The sequence below is a fragment of the Rhipicephalus microplus genome, chromosome 7 (assembly GCF_043290135.1).
Source record: "Rhipicephalus microplus isolate Deutch F79 chromosome 7, USDA_Rmic, whole genome shotgun sequence".
NCBI lineage: Eukaryota > Metazoa > Arthropoda > Arachnida > Ixodida > Ixodidae > Rhipicephalus > Rhipicephalus microplus.
In genome coordinates this window covers 35,083,894-35,106,440 of record NC_134706.1, presented here as the reverse complement: position 1 = coordinate 35,106,440, position 22,547 = coordinate 35,083,894, and the positions used below count along the sequence as shown (strand labels likewise).

The 22,547-nt window shown below is 47.3% G+C and overlaps 2 protein-coding genes across 2 annotated transcripts in view; one reads left to right on the top strand and one right to left on the bottom strand.

The window, feature by feature from the left end:
• Window positions 1-20,386, bottom strand: part of LOC142767410 (uncharacterized) — an 82,360-nt gene extending 61,974 nt beyond the window's left edge. Inside the window, exon 1 of the mRNA XM_075869002.1 lies at window positions 20,294-20,386. The gene's annotated coding sequence lies outside the window, so the exon portion shown is untranslated. The remainder of the gene's footprint in view (window positions 1-20,293) is intronic.
• On the top strand, window positions 7,266-17,917 carry LOC142767737 (E3 ubiquitin-protein ligase Siah1-like). The gene is made up of 4 exons (XM_075869960.1): window positions 7,266-7,486; window positions 10,499-10,631; window positions 14,707-14,813; window positions 17,523-17,917. Exons 1-4 carry the CDS (start codon window positions 7,288-7,290, stop codon window positions 17,915-17,917), a joined length of 834 nt encoding a protein of 277 aa, XP_075726075.1. The 5' UTR covers window positions 7,266-7,287.
• Window positions 20,387-22,547: the final 2,161 nt, after the last annotated feature.

Sequence of the window (22,547 nt, the reverse complement as noted above, 5' to 3'; positions counted from 1 at the left end):
CACTCCTTTCATTCTGCCTAGGCTGTCTTTTCTTTTTTTCTTTCTTTTTTTCTTGTGGGTTGTTTCGATATTGAAAAAAAATCTTACTTGGGTCATCGATTCTTGGCCGATCCCCCTAAGTGGGTACGAGCCATAGCTGTGGAATCATCATCATCATCATCTTCATCATTTTGTGGGCAGGTGCCTTGCTTGCTTGCTTGTGCTACGGCACGTGTACCTTTATTTTTGCTCTAACCCACTACGGGTGGTGGACTGGCCAGGAAACCAGCAGTTAATATAATGAAAGATATTTTTGGTTTTGAAAGGGGATGTGGAACAAATCAATCACCACAGGGTTGCCACCATGTAGAGAATACCATTTTCATTTTTATATCGTCACAATAGTCACCTTGTTTTCACAGCTTTACTATGACTGACTTCGCAGGCACTAACAATAAAGCTTTGCGAATAAAGCGTTCCGCCTTTGTAGGTTACCCGAACAAAGCACTCATAACTAGAATAGGCTAATATATAATGCGATCAAGTACCGTTTAGAAAAATCCCAACTTTATTCTGTGTATCTGCGTGTTTGTTACCCCTGTGGTAGTCCAACACGGACGCAGAACTTGACTATAGCCATATTAGGCGTGGACAACATGATGACGGTGGTCTCGGCTCGTTCTTTTAATCTTCTCAGGGTGAATCGGAATGGGTGAGATGTAGAACATTATAGATCCTGGGCTTGGGTCGCCCTTGAAGGAACGTTAAGGCTTTGCCTTAATGCCGCTTCGCAGAATGTGTCCTTAGTCCTGCCGCGGAGGTCTAGTGTCTAAGGTACTCGGCTGCTGACCCGCAGATCACGTGATCGAATCCCGTCAGCAGCGACTGAATTTTCGATGGATGCGAAAATGCTGTATATTGCCAACACAGCCTTCACAGGTAACCATCTTTCAACCTCTGGTTCCCTATCACTTTAGTGGTGGCGCCCATGAGGACGTGGACGACTGGCTTGAGCACTACGAGCGTGTCGCCAAGATTAATCTGTGGCCTGAACAAGAAAAGCTCTCGCGCGCCTATTTCTACCTTGACGGCGGTGCGAAAATTTGGTATGAGAACAGAGAAGCCAGTCTGTTAACTTGGGGCGACTTCCGACAACAGCTTGTCGATACGTTCACCAATGTCGATCGACGCGACCGTGCGCAGCAGCTGTTGGAGCTACGGGTTCAAAAACCCAATGAAAGCGTTACTATGTTTGCTGAAGATATGACTCGTCTTTTTCGTCGAGCTGACCCGAACATGAGCGAAGATAGGAAGTTGAGCTACCTCATGCGCGGCGTTAAGGAGCAACTTTTCGCCGGGCTACTGCGCCACCCTCCAAGTACCGTAGCTGACTTCATCAAGGAGGCTACGGCTATCGAGCGGGCGCTCCATCAACAATGCAGGCAGTATCATCGAATGTCTAGCAGCGCCCCAATCAATGCTGCCGCCATACCTGAGGATCAAAGCTCCCTGCGAGACCTCATTAGGGAGATAGTTCGCGAAGAACTTCAAAAGTTCCGGAATCCAGTTGCTCAAACCCCCGTTGCGTCCGTCGCTGAACTGGTACGCGACGAAATCCGCCACGCCTTTTCTACCGCTGGTCCTGGTGACGAGCACCGTCCCATGAGCTATGCCGATGCTCTGCGACGTTCACCATCTGGTACATCGCCGCCATATCACCCAGTGCCAACGGCCCCTTGGTCACCGCGGCAAGAGCAGACCCTGAGCCGACCGCCAAGCCAACCGACGTACCACCAGGCGTCCACAGCAGCACCATGGACATCGTCGCAAGAAGGGAGGCTCAGACGTCCACCGCTCCGAAGAACAGACGCATGGCGCACAATCGATCGACGTCCACTATGCTTTAACTGCGGAGGCGCAGGTCATATTGCCCGTCATTGCTGGCACCGCAATGATTCGTTCCGCCAGCTTCGAACATGGTCTGACGATCGACGTGCGAACGAAGAATACATACCACGCCGGGAGGACGCCTCTTTCCATGGAGCCCGTTCTCACTTTTACGAATACCGTACTTCTGACGAGGAGGCAATACCTACCCGCCAGCCAGGTCTGCGACGTCAATCCCGCTCTCCTTCTCCCGCTCATTCACCTTCGTCACACCGACGTACCTCCGCGGACCTTAACGCAAGAAGGTCACCCAGCCCGCGACGGGGAAACTGAGGGCGGCGACCTCCGGGGGTGAGGTTGCAGGCCACGAAGATGACGACGAAAAGCCCCCATTACACGACGCTTTAAATACGACAAGACGTGAGAGCGACGACATTGTGACCGCTGACCTGAGTGTTTTTCTTGACGGCCAGAAAGTAGCAGCCTTAGTCGACACCGGTGCCGACTTTTCTATCATCAGTCAGGACCTCGCCATGCGCCTCAAAAAAGTGAAGACACCGTGGACAGGCCCTCAAATAAGGACGGCAGGTGGTCAGTTATTGATGCCCTCTGGGAGATGCACAGCGAGAATTGACATAGGAGGTTCTTCTTTTCTTGCGCCGTTCGTCGTTCTCGCCGCATGCTGCAAGGATCTAATTATTGGTATGGACTTCTTACGAGAGTACGGCGCCGTCATCAATATCCCAGACAGTTTGATTACATTCCGCAACAGTTCGGGCGCACCTGATTGCACACAAGCGCGACCAAACCAATTGCGTCTAACTGATGACGATGTGGTTCTCCCTCCACGGTCATGCACGCTTGTTTCTGTGGCAGCCGCTGTCCAGTTTGACGGCGAAGGAGTAGCAGACCGAATAACCTCGCTCCTCTTCACACACGGCATTTCCGTCGCAAGAGGTATCGTCAGTGTCGCCGCTGGACGCACGGACTTGCTTCTGACAAATTTTAGTGATGAGCGCCGGCACCTTCCAAAAGACATGGCCGTCGCTTACTTCGACGATATCACAGACGCAGAAGGCTGCTTGGCAGTAGTCGACGAGGCGCCAAAACTTGATTCGACACCAGTTCTTGACGTTAGCACTACTTTGCCTAAGAATGAGCGAAAGAGGCTTCTTGAGCTGCTGGCCGAATTCAAAGACTGCTTTTCGACAACATCAAGAGTTGGCCGCACACCTCTAACCAAGCATCGGATAATTACCGAGGACATGGCGAGACCAATTCACCAAAACCCCTATCGCGTGGCTGCAAGGGAACGCGAAGTGATACAAGAGCAAGTCGACAAAATGCTAGAAGATGACGTCATTCAGCCCTCAAAAAGCCCCTGGGCGTCACCTGTAGTCCTTGTTAAAAAAAAAGATGGCAGCCTGCGCTTCTGTGTAGATTACCGAAAACTCAATCAGGTGACAAAGAGAGATGTGTATCCACTTCCTCGTATAGATGACTCTCTCGACAGACTTCGACATGCTCGTTACTTCTCATCGATGGACCTAAGGAGTGGGTATTGGCAAATCGAGGTAGACCCAAGAGACCGCGAGAAGACTGCTTTTGTGACACCAGATGGCTTATATGAATTTAAAGTCTTGCCCTTTGGTTTATGTTCAGCGCCTGCTACCTTCCAAAGACTTATGGATACCGTACTTTCTGGGTTGAAGTGGAAAACCTGCTTGGTCTACCTTGATGATGTCGTAGTTTTTGCCGCAACATTTGACCAGCACCTTAAAAGACTTGAGGCAGTTTTACAAGCCATACGGTCAGCGGGCTTGACGTTGAAGCCTGAAAAATGCCACTTTTGCTATGAAGAGCTGCAATTTCTTGGCCACGTTGTCAGTCATGCAGGCGTTCGTCCTGATCCTGAAAAGATCGCAGCTGTTGCACAGTTCCCGGTGCCGACTGATAAGAAGGCTGTCCGACGATTCCTCGGACTATGTGCGTATTATAGGCGATTCATCGCGGACTTCGCACGCATCGCATCACCGTTGACCCGCCTCACGAGAGAAGACGTTGCTTTCCAATGGAGCAACGAAGAGGAAGCTGCTTTTAAGAACCTCTGCCAGCGACTACAGACGCCTCCAGTGCTTGGCCACTTTGATGAGAAAGCCCCAACGATGCTACACACGGATGCCAGCAATATTGGTTTGGGAGCTGTGCTTGTGCAGCTGCAAGAAGACACAGAAAGAGTAATCGCCTATGCAAGCCGAACACTAACACGCGCCGAGACTAATTACTCCACAACCGAGAAGGAATGCCTCGCCGTGGTATGGGCGGTCACAAAATTTCGCCCGTATTTATACGGCCGCCCTTTCAAAGTCCTCAGCGACCACCACTCACTGTGTTGGTTGACAAATCTTAAAGATCCTACCGGGAGATTAGCGCGTTGGAGTCTCAGGCTGCAGGAGTACGACATGACTGTCGTACACAAGTCAGGAAAGCGCCACATGGACGCCGACTGTCTATCCCGCTCACCCATTGAATCGGCAACTCTATCCGATGAGGAGGAAACAGCATTTCTCGGTGTGCTTGACTCAACCGCTATTGCCCAGCAACAACGTGGTGGCCCTGAGTTACTTGCACTAATTAATTACCTGGAGGGAAGATCTCAGAAGGCACCAACTGTTTTCGTAAAAGCGCTGTCATCATTTTGCTTACGGAGCGGAGTGCTATACAAAAGAAACTTCTCTTCAACAGGATCTGCGTATTTGCTCGTCATCCCAGCAGCCCTTCGCTCCGAAGTACTCGAAGCATGCCACAACGAGGTGACTTCAGGCCACTTAGGTTACACAAGAACGTTGGCCAGAGTACGGCAGCGCTACTTCTGGCCAAGACTGACCGTAGCCGTAAAACACCATGTTCGTACTTGCCTCGACTGCCAGCGACGGAAGTCACCGCCGACTAAACCAGCTGGCCTCTTGCAGCCCGTGCAGGTCCCAAGAACACCATTCGACCAGATTGGCATGGATATTTTGGGCCCACTTCCTACTTCTACTGCTGGGAACCGCTGGGTTATTGTCGCGACTGATTACCTTACCCGTTATGCTGAAACAAAGGCTATCCAGAGAGGTACAGCAGCGGAGGTGGCACAATTTTTCATCGAGAACGTTGTCCTGCGGCATGGTGCACCAAGCATCGTAATCACAGACAGAGGAACCGCATTTACGGCAGCTCTTTTGGAACAAGTCCTCATGCTGAGTGGAACAACCCATCGCAAGACCACCGCCTACCACCCGCAAACGAAAGGGCTTACAGAGCGTCTGAACAAAACAATTCAAGACATGCTTTCAATGTATGTAGACGTCGAACACAAAAATTGGGACGAAATCTTGCCATATATCACATTTGCATACAACACTGCCAAGCAAGAAACAACCCAGATGACCCCATTCAGCCTAATTCACGGAAGGGAAGTAAGAACCATGTTAGATGCGATGCTAGCGCACGAATGGGACGACATCGAACCGGACGCCGAGATGTTTACAGAACGAGCGGAAGAAGCAAGGCAACTAGCATGCCTGCGAATCCAGCAACAACAAGAGTACGACGCGAGCCGCTACAATTCTCGCCGCAGAACAGTCGTTTACCAGACCGGTGACAGAGTATGGGTTTGGACGCCCATACGGAAACGAGGACTCTCTGAAAAGCTCCTGAGGAGATACTTTGGGCCATATCTAGTACTACGACGACTGAGTGATGTTACCTACGAGGTCGTCCCCGACACTTCATATAGTACGAGGCTTCGCCCGCACCGTCCTGAACTAGTTCACGTTGTGCGCATGAAGCCTTATGAAAGGTAGTGACTGCGCAAGACACTTCTTAAAGAACAGACAAAAAAAAACTGCACTACTGGTTTAGCATCGGGGCGATGCTCATTAAGAGGGGGGCAAATGACGCGTGTGTACTGGTGGACCAAAATGACAATAAGGGGATTTGGCGGACACCAGGTAGTGGAGCTCTGGCTGATTGAAGATAAAGAAGGCGATCTTGCTGTTCGGCTGCTGAGAGTCGCTGTGTCAACGTTCATCTGCCTTTGGTTCGCGCTGCACCGTGACAATATATACACATGCGCTCAGATTTGGGTGCACATTAAAGAACGCCAGGTGGTCGAAATTTCTAGAGTCCAACACTACAGCGTCTCTAATAATCATACGGTGGTTTCGCGACGTTAAACACCACATTATAATTGGAAGGTGTATTTAAAAATAGATAATATCTGTTTTATACCCATGTTTTTACCAAAACGCTCTTTTCTACCCAACTTTTGTTTTGGTTCTCAGTTTGTGCTCTTTTCTTAGCGTAACCATTTCCTTTTAGGCCAGCTCTCGAATGGTTGCGGACACGTTATCATTTACCTTATTAACATAAACTAACTCGTTCATATATTACAATGAAGGACACCAAAATTATCACCCTCATTTTTGCTTTCCCAGAGATTATCTTCATAACATATGCTTCTCCCTTCATTTTCTCCTTGCTCTACGTTTTCATTTCTTTATTTTGTGTTTCGCAATTTCCGCACGCGTCTTGGCCGATCCTCCGTACTAGATTGTACCATTCTTCCGCGAATCATCATCACCACCTCCCTAATGGGCGCGTGGCGTATATGAAAAGCGACTGCATCACGAAGACGAGGAAAACCATATGTGGGCACAGGTAAGATCTCACCTAACCTGACCTGACCTATCTCAGCATTTAGATATCTATATGCATTGAATCAAGCAACACAATTTCTTGGGTCATCCATATTATTTCTATGATATAACCTGCATTAAATTATATAACTGCACACTATTCCATAAAACCACTCAATTCTTGGCCAATCCCCCACAGTGGGTAGGCGCCACGGGCAATAGGTGAACAAGAACAACAACACAGGTGCGAAATTGACGCGACGTCAAGGTGAGGACCGCGTTTTCCTGCGTATTTAGTAACACTGAACAACGTGTTCATCCTGAATATCGGTGCTTGGGGTCATGGCGAGCACTTAGGAGAACCGCATCTTAAGCTCGTTTGAGCAATGGTAACATCAACTGAACCAATAGGCCTAAATGGAGTTCTTGCTTCCGTGCCACTGGGCTCTCAGATAGGCGTTTTGCAGTCCCTGTGCTGTTCGTAGCACCACCGATGTAGACAGCTATAGAAGAACGGAGCCACCTAGACAACTTTCGTCCGAACCCATTAACGGAGAGTTTGTTTTAAAAATTGGGAACTTGGGGTTTATCGAAGCACAAAGCTTCCCTCTTTAAAAAACGTCTTCTCGAAGGGTATTGTAATACGGTGCGTAAACTGATGTGCGCGAGCAGCCTTCGTTTTTAATTCAAGGTGCGCTGTTACGCAGTATCCCTTCCGGTCCAACCAGCGGCGGAAGTCATGGCCTTCAGGACCAGCGTTTTCGACCCGCCCCGAGCAAAGACGACGACGTCCGTCAAGCAAACGTCCAGCCTGCTCGAGTGCCCCGTCTGCAGGAATTACGCGCTCCCTTCCATCATGCAGTGTGAGAACGGCCATCACCTGTGCGCCCCGTGCCGGAAAAACGTCGCCATGTGTCCAGTGTGCCGTGCTCCCAAAGGTGAGCTGAGGCATATTTCAAGCGCAATTGTTATGCCCTTCATAACAGTATCGGGGGAAAACACAAGACAACGGACAAGCGATAAGACACTTGTCTGCTGTCTTGTGTTTGCGTTCAGTGTCAATATGAACGACACGTTCCAACTCGCTCGACAAGCAACGTTGTTGTGTAATTGTGCCTATGCACAAATGAATAATAATGCATAAACAAGTCCCGTAGTCATTTGAAACAAGTCTTTTAATACGCGAGAAACTCATCAAACGTGAAAATTCAAAGTTGGCGTCGGCGGCGTCCACAAGAATGATGTGAAAATTCATCACGTGATGTCCTCCCGGTATGACGCCATACTGACGAGAAAATGGGTAGGCTACTTGGACTGCTTGGTCTTGTATTCTTCAAGAAATATACTTTCTTTGTGCGCAGAAAGTTTGATTGATTAATTTGTGGGGTTTAACGTCCCAAAACCACCATATGATTATGAGAGACGCCGTAGTGGAGGGCTCCGGAAATTTCGACCACCTGGGGTTCTTTAACGTGCGCCCAAATCTGAGCACACGGGCCTACAACATTTCCGCCTCCATCGGAAATGCAGCCGCCGCAGCCGGGAATCGAACCCGCGACCTGCGGGTCAGCAGCCGAGTACCTTAGCCACTAGACCACCGCGGCGGGGCGTGCGCAGAAAGTTTGAAAAAATAGTTCAGATAGGACAGAGTGCAGTGACTTATCTGATTTTTACGAAAGGTTTTGCGCCAAAAAAAGTTTGTTCCGTTTAGAATAACCCCACAGATTGCTAAAACTTGTGACGTAATGATGACGTAATCACGCGACATCGTTGCTTGGGCATAGGTGGGCCGATCATGGAGGCCAAGCAAAATTAGATGAGCCGCGGAAACTTGCAATGCCTCTGATCCTGGAATCAGTGCAGGACTATCCCTGGTGCAGTATATAAGCTTTCGGCAGGTGGTGGCGGAGGATCAAAACGTCGACTGAGAAGAAAAAAATGTGGCTTTCACCTTCGACAAGAACCATGTGATTCATTTAGCTTATGTACACCTTCTTTATTTTCGTCTTGCTTTTTATTCACTGCAAATTCGTTTAGGTTGGAGTTCCATCATGTCACACCAAATGTTTTCATGACTCATTCATACCCAGAACTTCTGTCAGTTGGAATGATCTTCCCCATGATATCGCATATATAACTGATAAACATATATTTCGTAAAACTAATATTCTTCTCTGATTGTTTGTATATATATGTATATATAAGTTTGTATATATGTAGTACTTATGTGTGTATATATAAGGTTATTATTGTTAGTATACGTTTTTTCTTATAAATTGTTGTCATTTATGCCTACATTATTTCACTTACTTATCTGCTGTGAGTTTTAGATGCGGAGCATCTTATACTCGCGCCTTGTAGTGCGCCGTCCGCGCCGCTTCTCGAACATTCGACAGCTGACGCGCGCGCATGCGCCGTCGCGCCGTCGCCCACTCTTCCACCATCTGTGCATCCCTTCCTCCTCTACACACCGCGCGCGCTTCACTCTTCCACCATCTGTGCACCCTTCCTCCTCTACACACCGCGTTCGACATCTACAATTCTCCTGATTCTCCAGTGGACGCGCATGTGGCGTCGCGCTTCGAGAACATTCAACAGCTGACAGTGCATGCGCCGTCGTGCTGTATATATACTCAAGGTCGGCGCTCGGTCGCTCAGTTGCCGCTCGTCGGTTGGTTTGTACGGCGCGTCGACGTCCAAGGTCGCGGTGAAATGAATTCCAACGAATCCACAAACACAATGATCGACGTCCCTTCGACCAGCGCCGCCCTTTCGCATACGTGTGTACGTGTTCACTCATTTAACACCCCCTCCTACAACCACGTTAACCAACTTAGCCATCGACCCAAGTAAGTCGCAATTTAACACCCCATTTCACAACCACGTTAACCAATTTAGCCATCGACTCAAGTAAGTCGCACTTTAACACCCCGTTAACCAATTATATGGTCCGCATCCTCCTCAGTGTTCCCCCGAGGGAAGCTGCGGGCAATTTTTTTTCTTTGGTGTTTCACATTGCTTCTGTTATGTATATCTCCCCTCCCCTCTGTAATGCCCTCGGGCCCTGAGGGTAAAATAAATAAATAAATAAATAAATAAATAAATAAATAAATAAATAAATAAATAAATAATACGTTGAAAGCAGTTCTGACAGCGGTGCAAACACCCGCAGACATCCTCAACGCCTATCTTCCTTTAGAAAGTTTCCACTATTCTTTTCAATCAATCAATCAATATATCAATCAGTCAATCAAGTTTTCTACTCATTCATAACACGATTTGCATGACAAAGAAACACAGGAGGTCCCACAGTATACAGCGTAATAGAATATTCTACGCAATTTAAACACAAATACTTAAATAGCAATGAAAGTAGCGAAAATTGTAAGATTACAAAATTATACATATATAGATACAACGAAGCGACGATGTTATTACTATATGTCATCGTTATTCGTCATCGGTAATGTGTGATGGGTTCCGTGAGAGCTAACCGTTTATCAGCAAGGCTCCTTTGTCGACTAATGTGTGTTTGCACTTGCTGATTTTCAATAACATTGTCTGAATTCAGTTGAATGATGGCCATCACTGTCAAAATTTGAGTGTAATATAAAGGGAAATGAACAAATAATGAAGTACGGGAAGGTATATTGGACCTTGATTATATTCTTGTAACTGTATTGTAGTAATTGTGATATCAATGTGAAGAAAGTAAAAAGCATGAAAAGAAAACTTGCCGCAGACAGGCATATTCGCCGTATTCAAAAAGAGAAGTAAACAATACAAACACAAGGGAAACGTAGTTGAATCGGTGCTCCACAGCTCGTTGAGACTTCTCTTCAGGTGGAGTTTGTTTTGAATTTTTGCAGCTAAGGCCATATTATTATAAGGAAAGAGAACATGCCCAAACGTATCTTAGATTCGCCCGTGCACTGTTATTTTGGGTTCAGGCAACAACAGAAACTTGGCGCTGGAGAAGCTGGCCGAATCCACGTTGTTTCCCTGCAAGTATCGCTCCAAGGGTTGCACGACGTCTCTGCTGATCGCCGACAAGAAGAGGCATGAGAATTCCTGCGAGCGCGGGTAAGCAGTCACGTCGCAGTTCATCTTTTAAGGCGTGACCCCACATATCCGTCGCAGCGCGTCGGCGCACTTTCATTTACGCGGTGTCGAGCACTTTCCCATACGGAGAGAGAGAGAGAGCGTGCGGCTTCGCGTAGCCATCCGCCCACACTCCGGCGCGCCGCCGCGTCAAGGAGCCTCGCGCTGACGTTCTGCGAGGGATACGTGGGGTCAAACCTTTAGAGCGCAGAGATGAGCACGGGATTTCTACCATTTGGCAACGACGTTGACGGCATGTTCCGGATAACTTAGTCAGCCAATCATGAATTTTGCCACTCTGTTAGCCAATTACTTAATTAATCAAAATATTGGCCCCGTGACTGCATGTTTCACTGCAAATGTCGCCGAAAGACGATATTCTTGCGTCTGGAGAGAGCGAACAAAACATTTATTTGATGCTATGCACAGGAAAATCGATGAATTCTATTCTGGAAGCGCTGCGTTAAAAAGTGTCTATCCCTGCAGCGAAGGTGAATGAGCGCATCGAGGCACGTTAGACACGAGCGCTATTTGGCAGTTATCGTTGGAAACGAAAGAAGGCGGGCGCGCGCACGGAGAAAGATGCTCACCTGTCTCAGAGGCGAAAAGGTGTAGAACGCAAAGCAACGGGCAGGTGCCAACACCACGTCGTCTTTGCAAAATTTTCAGAACACAAGCATTTTTTAGCATCGTGTAGCTCTGTCATCGCAGCGTGATAAACGCTGTGGTCCATAGAATTACTTGTGTCTGCCTTTTCTAGTATGGTGCCACACATACAAAATATTGGCGTACTCTTACGGTGCCCCAGATATGCGCATTGATTGCTTTTTAATTGACAATCGCACAAGTATTAGCGGTGAAGCGTGAGCAATATTGGTGGGTGCTGCAGATCGGATTGACCGTTTGGGGTATTGCTTGGTACCGTTAGAGATTTTGTTATGGCGACACACAGATAAATGTACAGACAGACAGACAGACGAGCATGCAGGCAAGCAGGCAGGTAGGCAGGCAGGCAAGGCAAGGCAGGCAGGCAGGCAGGCAGGCAGGCAGGCAAAGCAAGGCAAGGCAAGGCAAGGCAAGGTAGGCAGGCAGGCAAGGCAAGGCAAGGCAGGCAAGGCAAGGCAAGGCAGGCAAGGCAGGCAAGGCCGGCCGGCAGGCAAAGCAAGGCAAGTCAAAGCAAGGCAAGGCAAGACAGGCAGGCAGGCAGGCAGGCAAGGCAGGCAAGGCAAGGCAAGGCAGGCAATTCAAGGCAAAGCAAGGCAAAGCAAGGCAAGGCGAGGAAAGACAAGGCAGGCAGGCAGGCGGGCGGGCGGGCAGGGGTATTGTTTGGTACCGTTAGAGGTTTCGTTATGGCGGACACACAGATAAATGTACAGACAAACGGACAGACAGGCAGGCAGGCAAGGCAGGCAAGGCAAGGCAAGACAAGGCAGGCAGGCAGGCAGGCAGGCAGGCAGGCAGGCAGGCAGGCAAGGCAAGGCAGGCAGGCAAGCAGTCAGGCAAAGCAAGGCAAGGGAAAGCAAGGCAAGGCAGGACAAGGCAGGCAGGCAGGCGAGCAGGCAGGCGGGCAGGCGGGCGGGCGGGCAGGGGTATTGTTTGGTACCCTTAGAGGTATCGTTACGGTGGACACACAGGTAAATGTACAGACAGACAGACAGACAGACAGCTCTCTTATCGCAGCGTGATAAGCGCTATGGTCCATAGAAATACTTATGTGTGCCTTTTCTAGTATAAGGCCACACATACAAACTATTGACGTGCTCTTATGGTGCCTTAGATATGCGCACTGATTACTTTTTAATTGACAATCGCACAAGTATTAACACTCAAGCGTGAGAAATATTGGGGGGTGCTGCAAATCGGGTTGACCGTTTTAGGTATTGCTTGGTACCGTTAGAGGTTTCGTTATGGTGGACACACAAATAAATGTACAGACCTTTGGGAGTCGAACCAATGACCTCTCAGTCCGTGACGATAATGGCCTAGGGCTATTGAGGCACATGCATGGCACTCCACAAACGTGCCTTATATCTCCACGCATTCTCTCTACGATACTCTCTGATGGAAGGGCTGACATGCTTTTTGTCGTCAATAAGCATACTGTAGATTAAGGGCGACGGGTTTTCAACACCCGTTTGCAGCATTCCTAAAGTGATTGACTGGGCCGTCGAGAGCTGCGGGAGCGGGAACCTGCGCCTGGTCATTCGACAGTACTTACATACTTCGCTAAAAAGGTTGGAGGAGAGAATCAAGTCTCCGGATGCTTTTACCTAATGGATATGTGCCACTATGCGTCAATGTGGGTGCATCTACGCAAGTGGTTGCTATATCTGTCAAACACCAACAGGCGTACAAGCTATTATGTATGACTGCATGCAAGCACTGCTTCTGTCAGGACACGTTGCACTTTCGTGTTTAACCAGTTCTTAAGATGGATGAAGAAGCCGTGTTTAATAAATATATATATGTATATTTAAGGGAAAGTAGTGTATATTTGAGGACACGTTTTTTTGTGTTATGACACAATAATGCCATGGAAATTATTGCGGAAGCATTTAACATTGAAGGTCGAAGGTTCAGTTCGTGTTATTCGAAGGTCGCCGGTTCGGTTCCTGCACACGGCAAGTCATCTTTTCACATACTTTTATTTCTTCACATTAGCAATACATTTCCGTCTGACAGCTTCCCCTATACTCCCTTGGCAGATATATATATATATATATATATATATATATATATATATATATATATATATATATAAATAAGGGAAAGAAGTGTATACCTAAGGGCTCGTTTTTCCGTGTTTTAACACAATAATAATGAGTTCTAACAGACAGTAATGCCAAGGAATTTCCAGGGGAAGTTATTAGAACCAAAGGAATGTAAATAAGAAGAAAGATAAGTGGATGAAAAAATAATCAGTCGTGAGCAGGTTATATATATATATATATATATATATATATATATATATATATATATATATATATATATATATATATATATATATGTGTGTGTGTGTGTGTGTGTGTGTGTGTGTGTGTGTGTGTGTGTGTGTGTGTGTGTGTGTGTGTGTGTGTGTGTGTGTGTGTGTGTGTGTGTGTGACAGTAATTGGAAACAAAGGGGGAGATAGAGCGGCTGTGGACCACAAGACAACGCACAGACGCTGCGCGGTGCCTCGTCGGCAATCTCGGCGCGAACGCGCAGTGAAGGTAAATGCACTCATCACTCCTGATGGTAGCAGCAAAACGCTAAAGCGGTGCGTTCGTCGTCACGAATGCGCTGGATTAGCGTTTCGCTCAAGCTCCTTGGCCGGCGCTGCAATAGGCACCCAACAGTGAACCAGAGGGCGCAACGAAGCTCTTTGGGCCGCCTCAGCATTGTTGCTACCGACCGGCAGGGATACAAAATAATGGAACGCTCGCTGAACACAGTGACATGCTGAAGTGTCAGTGCCCTTTTTGGCACCTTTGCAAAGAACGCTTCCTGGGCGCTTATCTAATCAGCCGTGACCGCATGCTCACAACTAAAAAAGAAAAATATGCACGTGCAAGTTCGGTTTTGTTGCGTCTACTCGCTAGGCTACGCATTGGAAGACTCGGTTTTGCTGCGCCTACCCGCTAGGCTGTCTGTTCTGGCGCTACCATCAGATCTCGTAAATTGCATTGCCGGGTGCCTATAGCACACGAGGGGAGAAAAGTCAATGCGAACTCAACAGCTGGGCGCCTTGATGCACGCTTTCTCACTCATCTAGGCACACTACAATCGGCATGAAGTCGGACCTATCATGCGAGCAATCTGTAATTGATATTATGCGACTCTTAGGTAGCTCAAAGACGCTGGAGCGAACTTGGCTGAGCGTGAGCCACATGTGCAGTTACACAAATGCACAAGTTTTGTATAGCACTTGAGCACTGCTGTACCACATGTTGTGCCGCTGAAACCACTCGTTTGCGTTTCCGCGTAAGCGTTCAGTATTTGACTGGCAGCATAGCCTTGAAATGCCTGTGCGCACGGTAACGTGCTCTGCGTGATTGCTTGCCTTGCGCTTGCATCCAGGCCCTGTTGCTGCGTGCTCGGCAGGAAGTCTTTCAAGTGGCGAGGACCGCTGCAGAGGCTCGTGGGACACGTTCTCGGCACGCACGACTTTGTTCCGAGATTACAAGGTGCAGTATCGCATAGACAGTACGCACAATTACAGCGCCAAACCGATAACCTGGCTCGTATTCATTTTTGAAAACCAACCGCGCCGCACTCCACGAGACGGACAGCTTTTGCAAGCTTTACAGGTCTCCGTGCTTGCGAAGCACTGCAGGGTAAGAAAAAATACCCCCACCTCTCCGAAGGGAATTGTGAGCAAATGCGAATGCATTTCTGGCGCCGAGAGATTGTACCGTTGTCGTTAGACATTCGCCCTCACCGACTTCTGCCATCGTCTTGAGAGGCACCGAGCCAGCGAATGATCTAGAGTGAGGAGCAAGCGGACGGAAGAGTGGGGCACATGGAGGAGAGAGAGCGAATAGCGAGAGAAGCACTGCACCTATCTTCTTCTACACTCTCTCCCACCACATGCTCTGGTTGCTAGGGGCGATAATAAGCGCGCCCGCCCGCAGCTGTTGCTATAGGAGAGAGAGTGAGAGCGGAGAGACAACACCTGCCGGGGCGCGGACCCTGCCGCGGACGACGTCGGATGCCGGACATAGTCTGACTAAGAAATGCATTGGCATAAAAAAAAACAAAGACGACTTAGAGTGATGCGCAGAGGTAGTATGAGCAAGTGAGTGAGTGAAACAACTTTATTTAGAAATCTGGCTAGTTGTTAGTCTAGGTCTTGCCACTTAGATGGAGGACGGAAGACCTTGTCATCTAGTAGCACACCACACATTCTGGATAGGACAGGATTGGTCCTGTACATCGTAGCTGAGCAGAGTTTTCCGCCATCGCTCTCACATAGGTTCTGTGAGGTCTGCTGTTCGGGCACCCTCTTTGTATGCGACTTAAGAAGTCCTCTTTGGTTTGCGAAGCATACTTCACGTTTATGTATCTTACATGTGACGTCATGGATGAAGCTGCTGGAAGTACTCGTACTCCACCACGGCGCTTTTCACTACAAACAAGTTGCGGTTATTCGGGTTGAATGGATAATGACGTGGAAGGGTTGCCCTTGTGCCTAAATAAAAAAAACTGGCACGTGACGTTCTGATAAGATAAATGTGACTTCGCAAACTTCGCGTTCCCCTTGATGATTTCACAATAGCGCAGTTTCAGTGGCTCCAAGGGAAGCAATCTTTAGAGCATGGGCCACGCTGCACGAATTATTCTTACACCATGATCTGGGTAGTGTTACGAAAACCTCCTATGTAGCTGAGTAGGAGTAGGATAGAATTTATTTTGCAAATTTGGTCACTCTTCGGCCTGTTTTCTATCTAGTTCAGGGTGGCGTGAATGAGATACTCCAGAATATACAGACACGTGCAAAATTTACTTCACAAGACATTCTCGAGAGGACTTTCTTTTACATCCGTAGAGTTATCGGAAATTTAGCGTGTCTGCCATCTGTTAACATGGACATGGATATCTTTACAGTGTATACCTTCTTGACGATGTAAGCAAGTAGAAGCGACGGCATAAATCCGAGGTATTTGATTGAATTTAGCAGGAGCACCAGGCGAATAGCACAGAAAAACTTGAGAGCAAGAACAGACGCTGGCGGTTTTCTTTTCTTGGTATACTCTCTCGTGTCAATGTTTGCACGCTTCACTTTTTTATACGACTATATTTTTGGAAAGTATGCAGTGAGCCTCGCTGAAGCTGACGAATATTATGTGATTTGATGCCCTTGCGTAATTCATTCTTCCCTAGACGTTAAAGAATTTGCATGGTACAGTCCCGTCCTTCAATACGCGTGGCCGTTGGCTTGACAGTATTAACTAACCTTGGGCACGATGCGTTTTATCTAACGTTTCTTGATGGACTGAGTTCATGGCCCGTGTTGTCGGACGAAACCAACGAACTATCCAACACAATCTCACCTAAGCCGACCGAAAGTAAACTTCACACGATCTGACCAGCTAATCAACAGAGCATTTGGTGATCCATGAATCTATCTGATAGGTGGAAAGACGTGCCAGTAGTCCGATGACCAACGAACCGTGGACTAATGATCAGTTGGTCAGTCAGAGGCGTCATAGGAGCATCGAGAATTTGAGCTACGAAAGCGGCGAAGACCGCCCAACTAACAAACGACTAGTGTATAGACCGTTCACGCGTACGTAATTGAAAAGTTGGTCACGGCTAACTTAATGACTGGGCAGTGTCCGGGGTCGGTCATGTCTGTCAGACCAACGAACAGACGAACCAAGTCGCTGAGAACCAACAGACACGATTTCGGATGGACGCAATGTCAATCGAACCGATAAATGTACTAACGAACAAACGACTCAATGGTTGGCCGACTGACCGTTTGTCTGCAGCTGGTCAAACTGCCAGACAGACCATTCAATGGGCAACCGACTTGTTTAAGGGACATCAGTTTGTCAGCCTTCTCTCAGAAAGGTTGCGGGCTTACTTGTCACAATTGATCAACCAACCGACCATAACTCAACTGATTAAGCGGTGTACTAAGCAATCTACCAGCTAATAAAACCAGCCAGATTACACTAAGCCCAGCCAAAAGAAGCCTAAACGAAAAACGAGTCCCATTTGAAGTCGATCGGATTAAAATCGGATCTTCTAAACGGACGGGCATGCAGAATAATTTGGTATTTATATATTGTCGTAACTTTATAACTATACAAGCACGTAAAAAACACGTGTACTTTGTGTAGACACGCCCTTTAACTAAGTGCTCGTTTTCCACGCAAATTAACATACAGGCGAGAACGTGGTCGTGACGGCGACGAACTTCCGGCGCGTCGAGGCTTTCTGCTGGGTGGCGCTGCAGACATGCCTGGGCCGCGACTTCGTCGTGATGCTCAGGAAGAGGAGCAACAGGGCCTCGAGGAACCACTTCTTCGGCGCCGTGCTTCTCATCGGGTCGAGCGAGAAGGCGCTACGCTTCCTGTACCGGTTCGAACTGCGCGGCGCCGAACACCGGCTCTCGTGGTCAGCCAGGACCCGGAACCTGCACTCGCAGACCGAGACCGACAGGAGCGGAGGTGGCCTGGTGTTGGACATGAGCACGGCCGAGCGCCTCTGCAATGGCGCCGACCTCATCATGGACGTCACCGTCAGCGTCGCCCCGTCCTTGAGCGGTGATAACGTGCTGTAAGAAGGTCGGAGCTATGCAGCCGCAAGCGAAAGTATTCGCAAGGCAAAATTTACGGGAGGTTGATAGTCGTAATTATTGTTTGAAATGTATTTTAGTATATGTATGTCTGTGTCGCTGTACTTAAATCTAGCTATTCATTGTGGGGCAGAGGTGTAGCCAAAGGTGGCACTTGGAGAACGTGCCTCCCCTACCAAGTGTCGTTCTCCTGCCGAGGAATGCAGATCACAAGACGATCATTTGGGCGTTTGGGCGAAGTCGATTGGTACATATATCTGAACTAAAAGTAACACAAACGCGCAAGACGCCCCACACAGAACCACAATAACCTGCTCTGACCCCTGGACTAATCAAGATCTTTCTTACACTGCAGCCCTTTGCAGCTTTATTGCAGAAATGCAGAATATTTCTTGTTATAAAAAAACAAATAGTTTTCAACGATAACGTAAAAGACCACAACCACAATGTTAGTATTTTCACAGCAGTGCTTATATGAAATTTGACTGAGCCAATCTATGAACAGAACCGGGTAAATTGTTCCAGCTTTCAACAACCCTTGGGGGAAATACCTCCAGTCAAGAACATGGGTGTGAATAGAAAGGTTGGAATAACGTCTAGTTTAAAAAGGTTTACACGCGATATATAATCATCCCAATACAGACAAGATGAATTAATTAACGTCCTTAATTCGCAACAACTGTACGGACGTATTCTACAGACGTAACATTTATACAACAAGCAAGTTATTAGAATCAGAACAATTAAGACGCAGATGATGTCGATAACAACCTAATAATATAAGGAAGACAAGAAAGTCACAGCATATCTATGGAGTGAATGTAAAGTCACAGCATATCTATGGAGTGAATGATGAGGATTGGGGTGACGCGTCCGTCTGTCTGTCCGTGCTTCCATCCATCCGTCCATCCGCCCGTCCATGCGTCGTAGACGGATATACGGATGGACGTACTCGTGGCGAATTGGTCTGATGAAATCATGGATGGGTGAACGGACGCATGGAAGGACGATTGAATGTATGGAAGCATGAATGGATGAATGGACGAACGCACGGACGGGTGGAAGAAAGCATTAACAGACCGACGGACGGATGGACAGATGAACGGAAACGCGGACGGGCATACAGGTGGACGGACATACAGCTGGACGGACATACAGCTGGACGGACGGACGCAGACATGTACGGATGGACCAACATAAGCACGGAAGAATGGACGGAAGCAAGGACGGTGGACAGACGCATGGACGGACTCACGGAACCACAAACAGACAGATGAACGCAGTGACGGACGGGCGATCGGACAGACGCACGGACGGATGGATGGACGCGTCACCCACTTATCATCATTCTCTCTATGGATATGCTTCGAAAACCACTAACGTCACCTAGTTACATTATTCCCAAGGACGTATACAAACAACTTCATCTATTGACCGAATCATAATAAAGTAGAGGTGGTGACATACAACAACAACAACAACAACAACAACAACAACAACAACAACAACAACAACAACAACAACAACAACAATAGAGGTGGGAACGACCCACGGTACGGACCAAACACTTCTTTTTGTTGTTTACCATCTGTTGTTTTACGTCCCGAAAAAACCATGATATGGTGGTCCCTTGAAGATGTCGGTAATTGATGATGGTAACACTATCTGTTGTTTTACGTCCCAAAACCCCCGATATGGTGGTCTCTTGAGGATGTCCGTAATTGATGATAGTAACACTATCGGTCGTTTCATGTCCCAAAACCCCCGATATGGTGGTCTCTTGAAGACGTCTGTTTTGATGATGGTAACACTATCTGTTGTTTTACGTCCCAAAACACCCGATATGGTGGCCTCTTGAAGACGTCCGTCATTGATGATAGTAACATTATCTGTTGTTTTACGTCCAAAAACCCCCGATATGGTGGTTTCTTGAAGACGTCCGTAATTGATAATAATAATACTATATGTTGTTTTACGTCCCAAAACCACAATATGATTATGAGAGACGTGCACTGGTTATTGAATTGAAGTTTGCATTACATGATTTATGTTGGCAATACAGAAATGGTTGTTCAAGATGTGTACAGTACCACCCATTTTAAAGGGAACATTCGGATGAGAACCTATCATATTGTGGGTCTCATGACTGCGAGTAAACGTATGAAAATCTTTCACGCTCGGCACCAGTTTACAACAGTCAGCCAGCAGTAGTCTCATGCAAATCTAAGCCCCCGTCTTTTTGCCACAGAGTGAAATCCAGACATTCTGCGCACGAAAGTGTTCCCTTTAACTGTGAACCCCTCTTTAAACACGCTCTTCTTGCCCTGTTAAGTAAGTATCTGAACTAAGTGGGCTACTTACGCCACGCGGACGTCGTTTCAAATATAACGAAGGCAACCGCAGCGAACAGCAGTACTATCTGCTCTTCATGGGCGCGACGTGGCATGTGTGAACTTCGGTAACGATAAACACCGTTTTCGCAGGTTTGCACCATCTTTCTCAGACCACGTGCTGTTCGATTGTTCGGAAGAAGAAAAATGATCGCATTGTTGTAACAAACCAGCCGGGGACCTTTGCTTGCAGCATGTGTGCATGGTATTGTGTGGAAAAAGTGTTTCGCGCGTAAAAAGAAATTGACGTCGTCCAAGTATGGAAGCCGTAGAAGGTGCCACTATGAATGGGACAATAAAAAGAAAAGCCATACCTTTTGCAACAATCAGTCATTTTACAATACCAAAATCACTGCTCCTGCAGCTTCAAGATCGCTCTGTAAGCGAAGTATTGTGCAAACAAAAAGTGGCTTTTTCCGAGAGACAAACATCCGTATTTATTCACTCTCTCAGTATATATATATATTCTCTCTCTCCATGCAGTCTGCCGTGCGTTGTACCATGGCAGACTGCATGGAGGAAGGTGGGTGACTGCACACCTTCTCTAACCTGACTTTGAAACCTTGCACAAATTTTTACAGGTTCGCATGCAGTGGCTGGGTTCGCACTCACCCGTATACATCAAACAGGAAGAAAGTTTCTGTGGACGATCTTGTTGTGCAGATTGCCGAAAAGAAAACGTTGGAGTTCATCTACGAAATAGTTTTGGATCATGCCACGAACACGGACCCTCTTCTCCACAACGTTGTCAGAATGTTTCAAGGCTGCAGCGATAAGAGTTTTCTTCTGAGAAATCCAGCCATGACATTTCAAGCAGCTCTGGACGATGTTCGCCTTACGGACTGGCCTTACGATGAAGAACCATTGGACTTGAATGTTCCCGAAGTGATCGCACTTGCCACCCGCAAGATGGACGCGAAGCCGTTCTTTGTTCCTTCTCTTGAGATCGACTCTACCGCCGCGTCAGGATGGTGTTTTTGTTTCGACAACCCTGGTTGGTGATCACGGAAGACGCTTACCTCGCGGGCGACGTGGTATCGACATAATAGAAGTTGGTCATGCAGGCTATGTCGCTCGTGAAGAGCGACAAAAATATACAGGCGCTTGCCGAACCTGTCTTCTGATGGTTGAAAAAACCGCCGGCTCTTATATATATATATATATATATATATATATATATATATATATATATATATATATATATATATATATATATATATATATATATATATATATATATATATATATATATATATATATATATATATATATATATATTAGGGAGTGCTGTCTCTAGGCATGGCAAGTCACCACCACTATCAACAATAATCTGGTGTGATTGTTGAGTAGCGCAGTGCTCAGCTATGTCAAGTGAAAGAAGAAAGTCGAGTCGAGGAGCATTTGTGAATACGGGGGTGAGTCTTTCACCTTAACAAACATAGTTGATCCCTCCGTTATAGGAACCGCGATAACACCAAAGTGTAGCGTGTCTTTGCAGGAGTTTAGTTCAATCTTCACTGTACATTGATAATGAGAACTTGCGACATGTCTTTTTGTGTTTGACGGCTTTAGCACCGTTCGATGAGGACGCACATTGATCCTATAGAAAAAGGATTTCAATGTTGTTGTTTTTTCTGTTAGTTCTCATTAGCTTATATCGTAGAGGTACATCTTCATTTAGATGACTAACGTCAGTGATTAAAGCTTTTGGACGCTCAAGTATTTAACATGAACACGCACACAGTGTATGGTGAACCCCGCGCAAGGATGTCATGAACAAGCCCATAATCGCTGTAGTATAGTCAATGTGCGTTCACGGAAATTGTCGTCATTCAATGAGAGAAACGGCAGGCTGTGTGATATCTCCAGTTAATGCTTAGTCTACACGTCTGCTCATGTGTATACGCCAAATCACAGCCCTCGAAGTCCATCACATAACTTCCCTCGCCCTCACTTCTCATTCTCGGCATGCATATATCTGAACAGCGTCAATTTTTTATGAAAGGGAACATGGCAACGCGTGCGGGGCCTTCGCGCTCTGGCGGCTGCTGGCAGCGCACTCAAGTGGGAGCAAGAGCAACCACACTCTCTTTTCGCGTCATCTCACGGCGAGCAAAACAACCATTCACTGCTGATATAGAACGGCAAGATTGCAACCCCTGCCCATTTAAACGATTCCCCGCTCTCGCGTAATCGTTTAGAAGGGGGAGGGGGTCACAATCTTG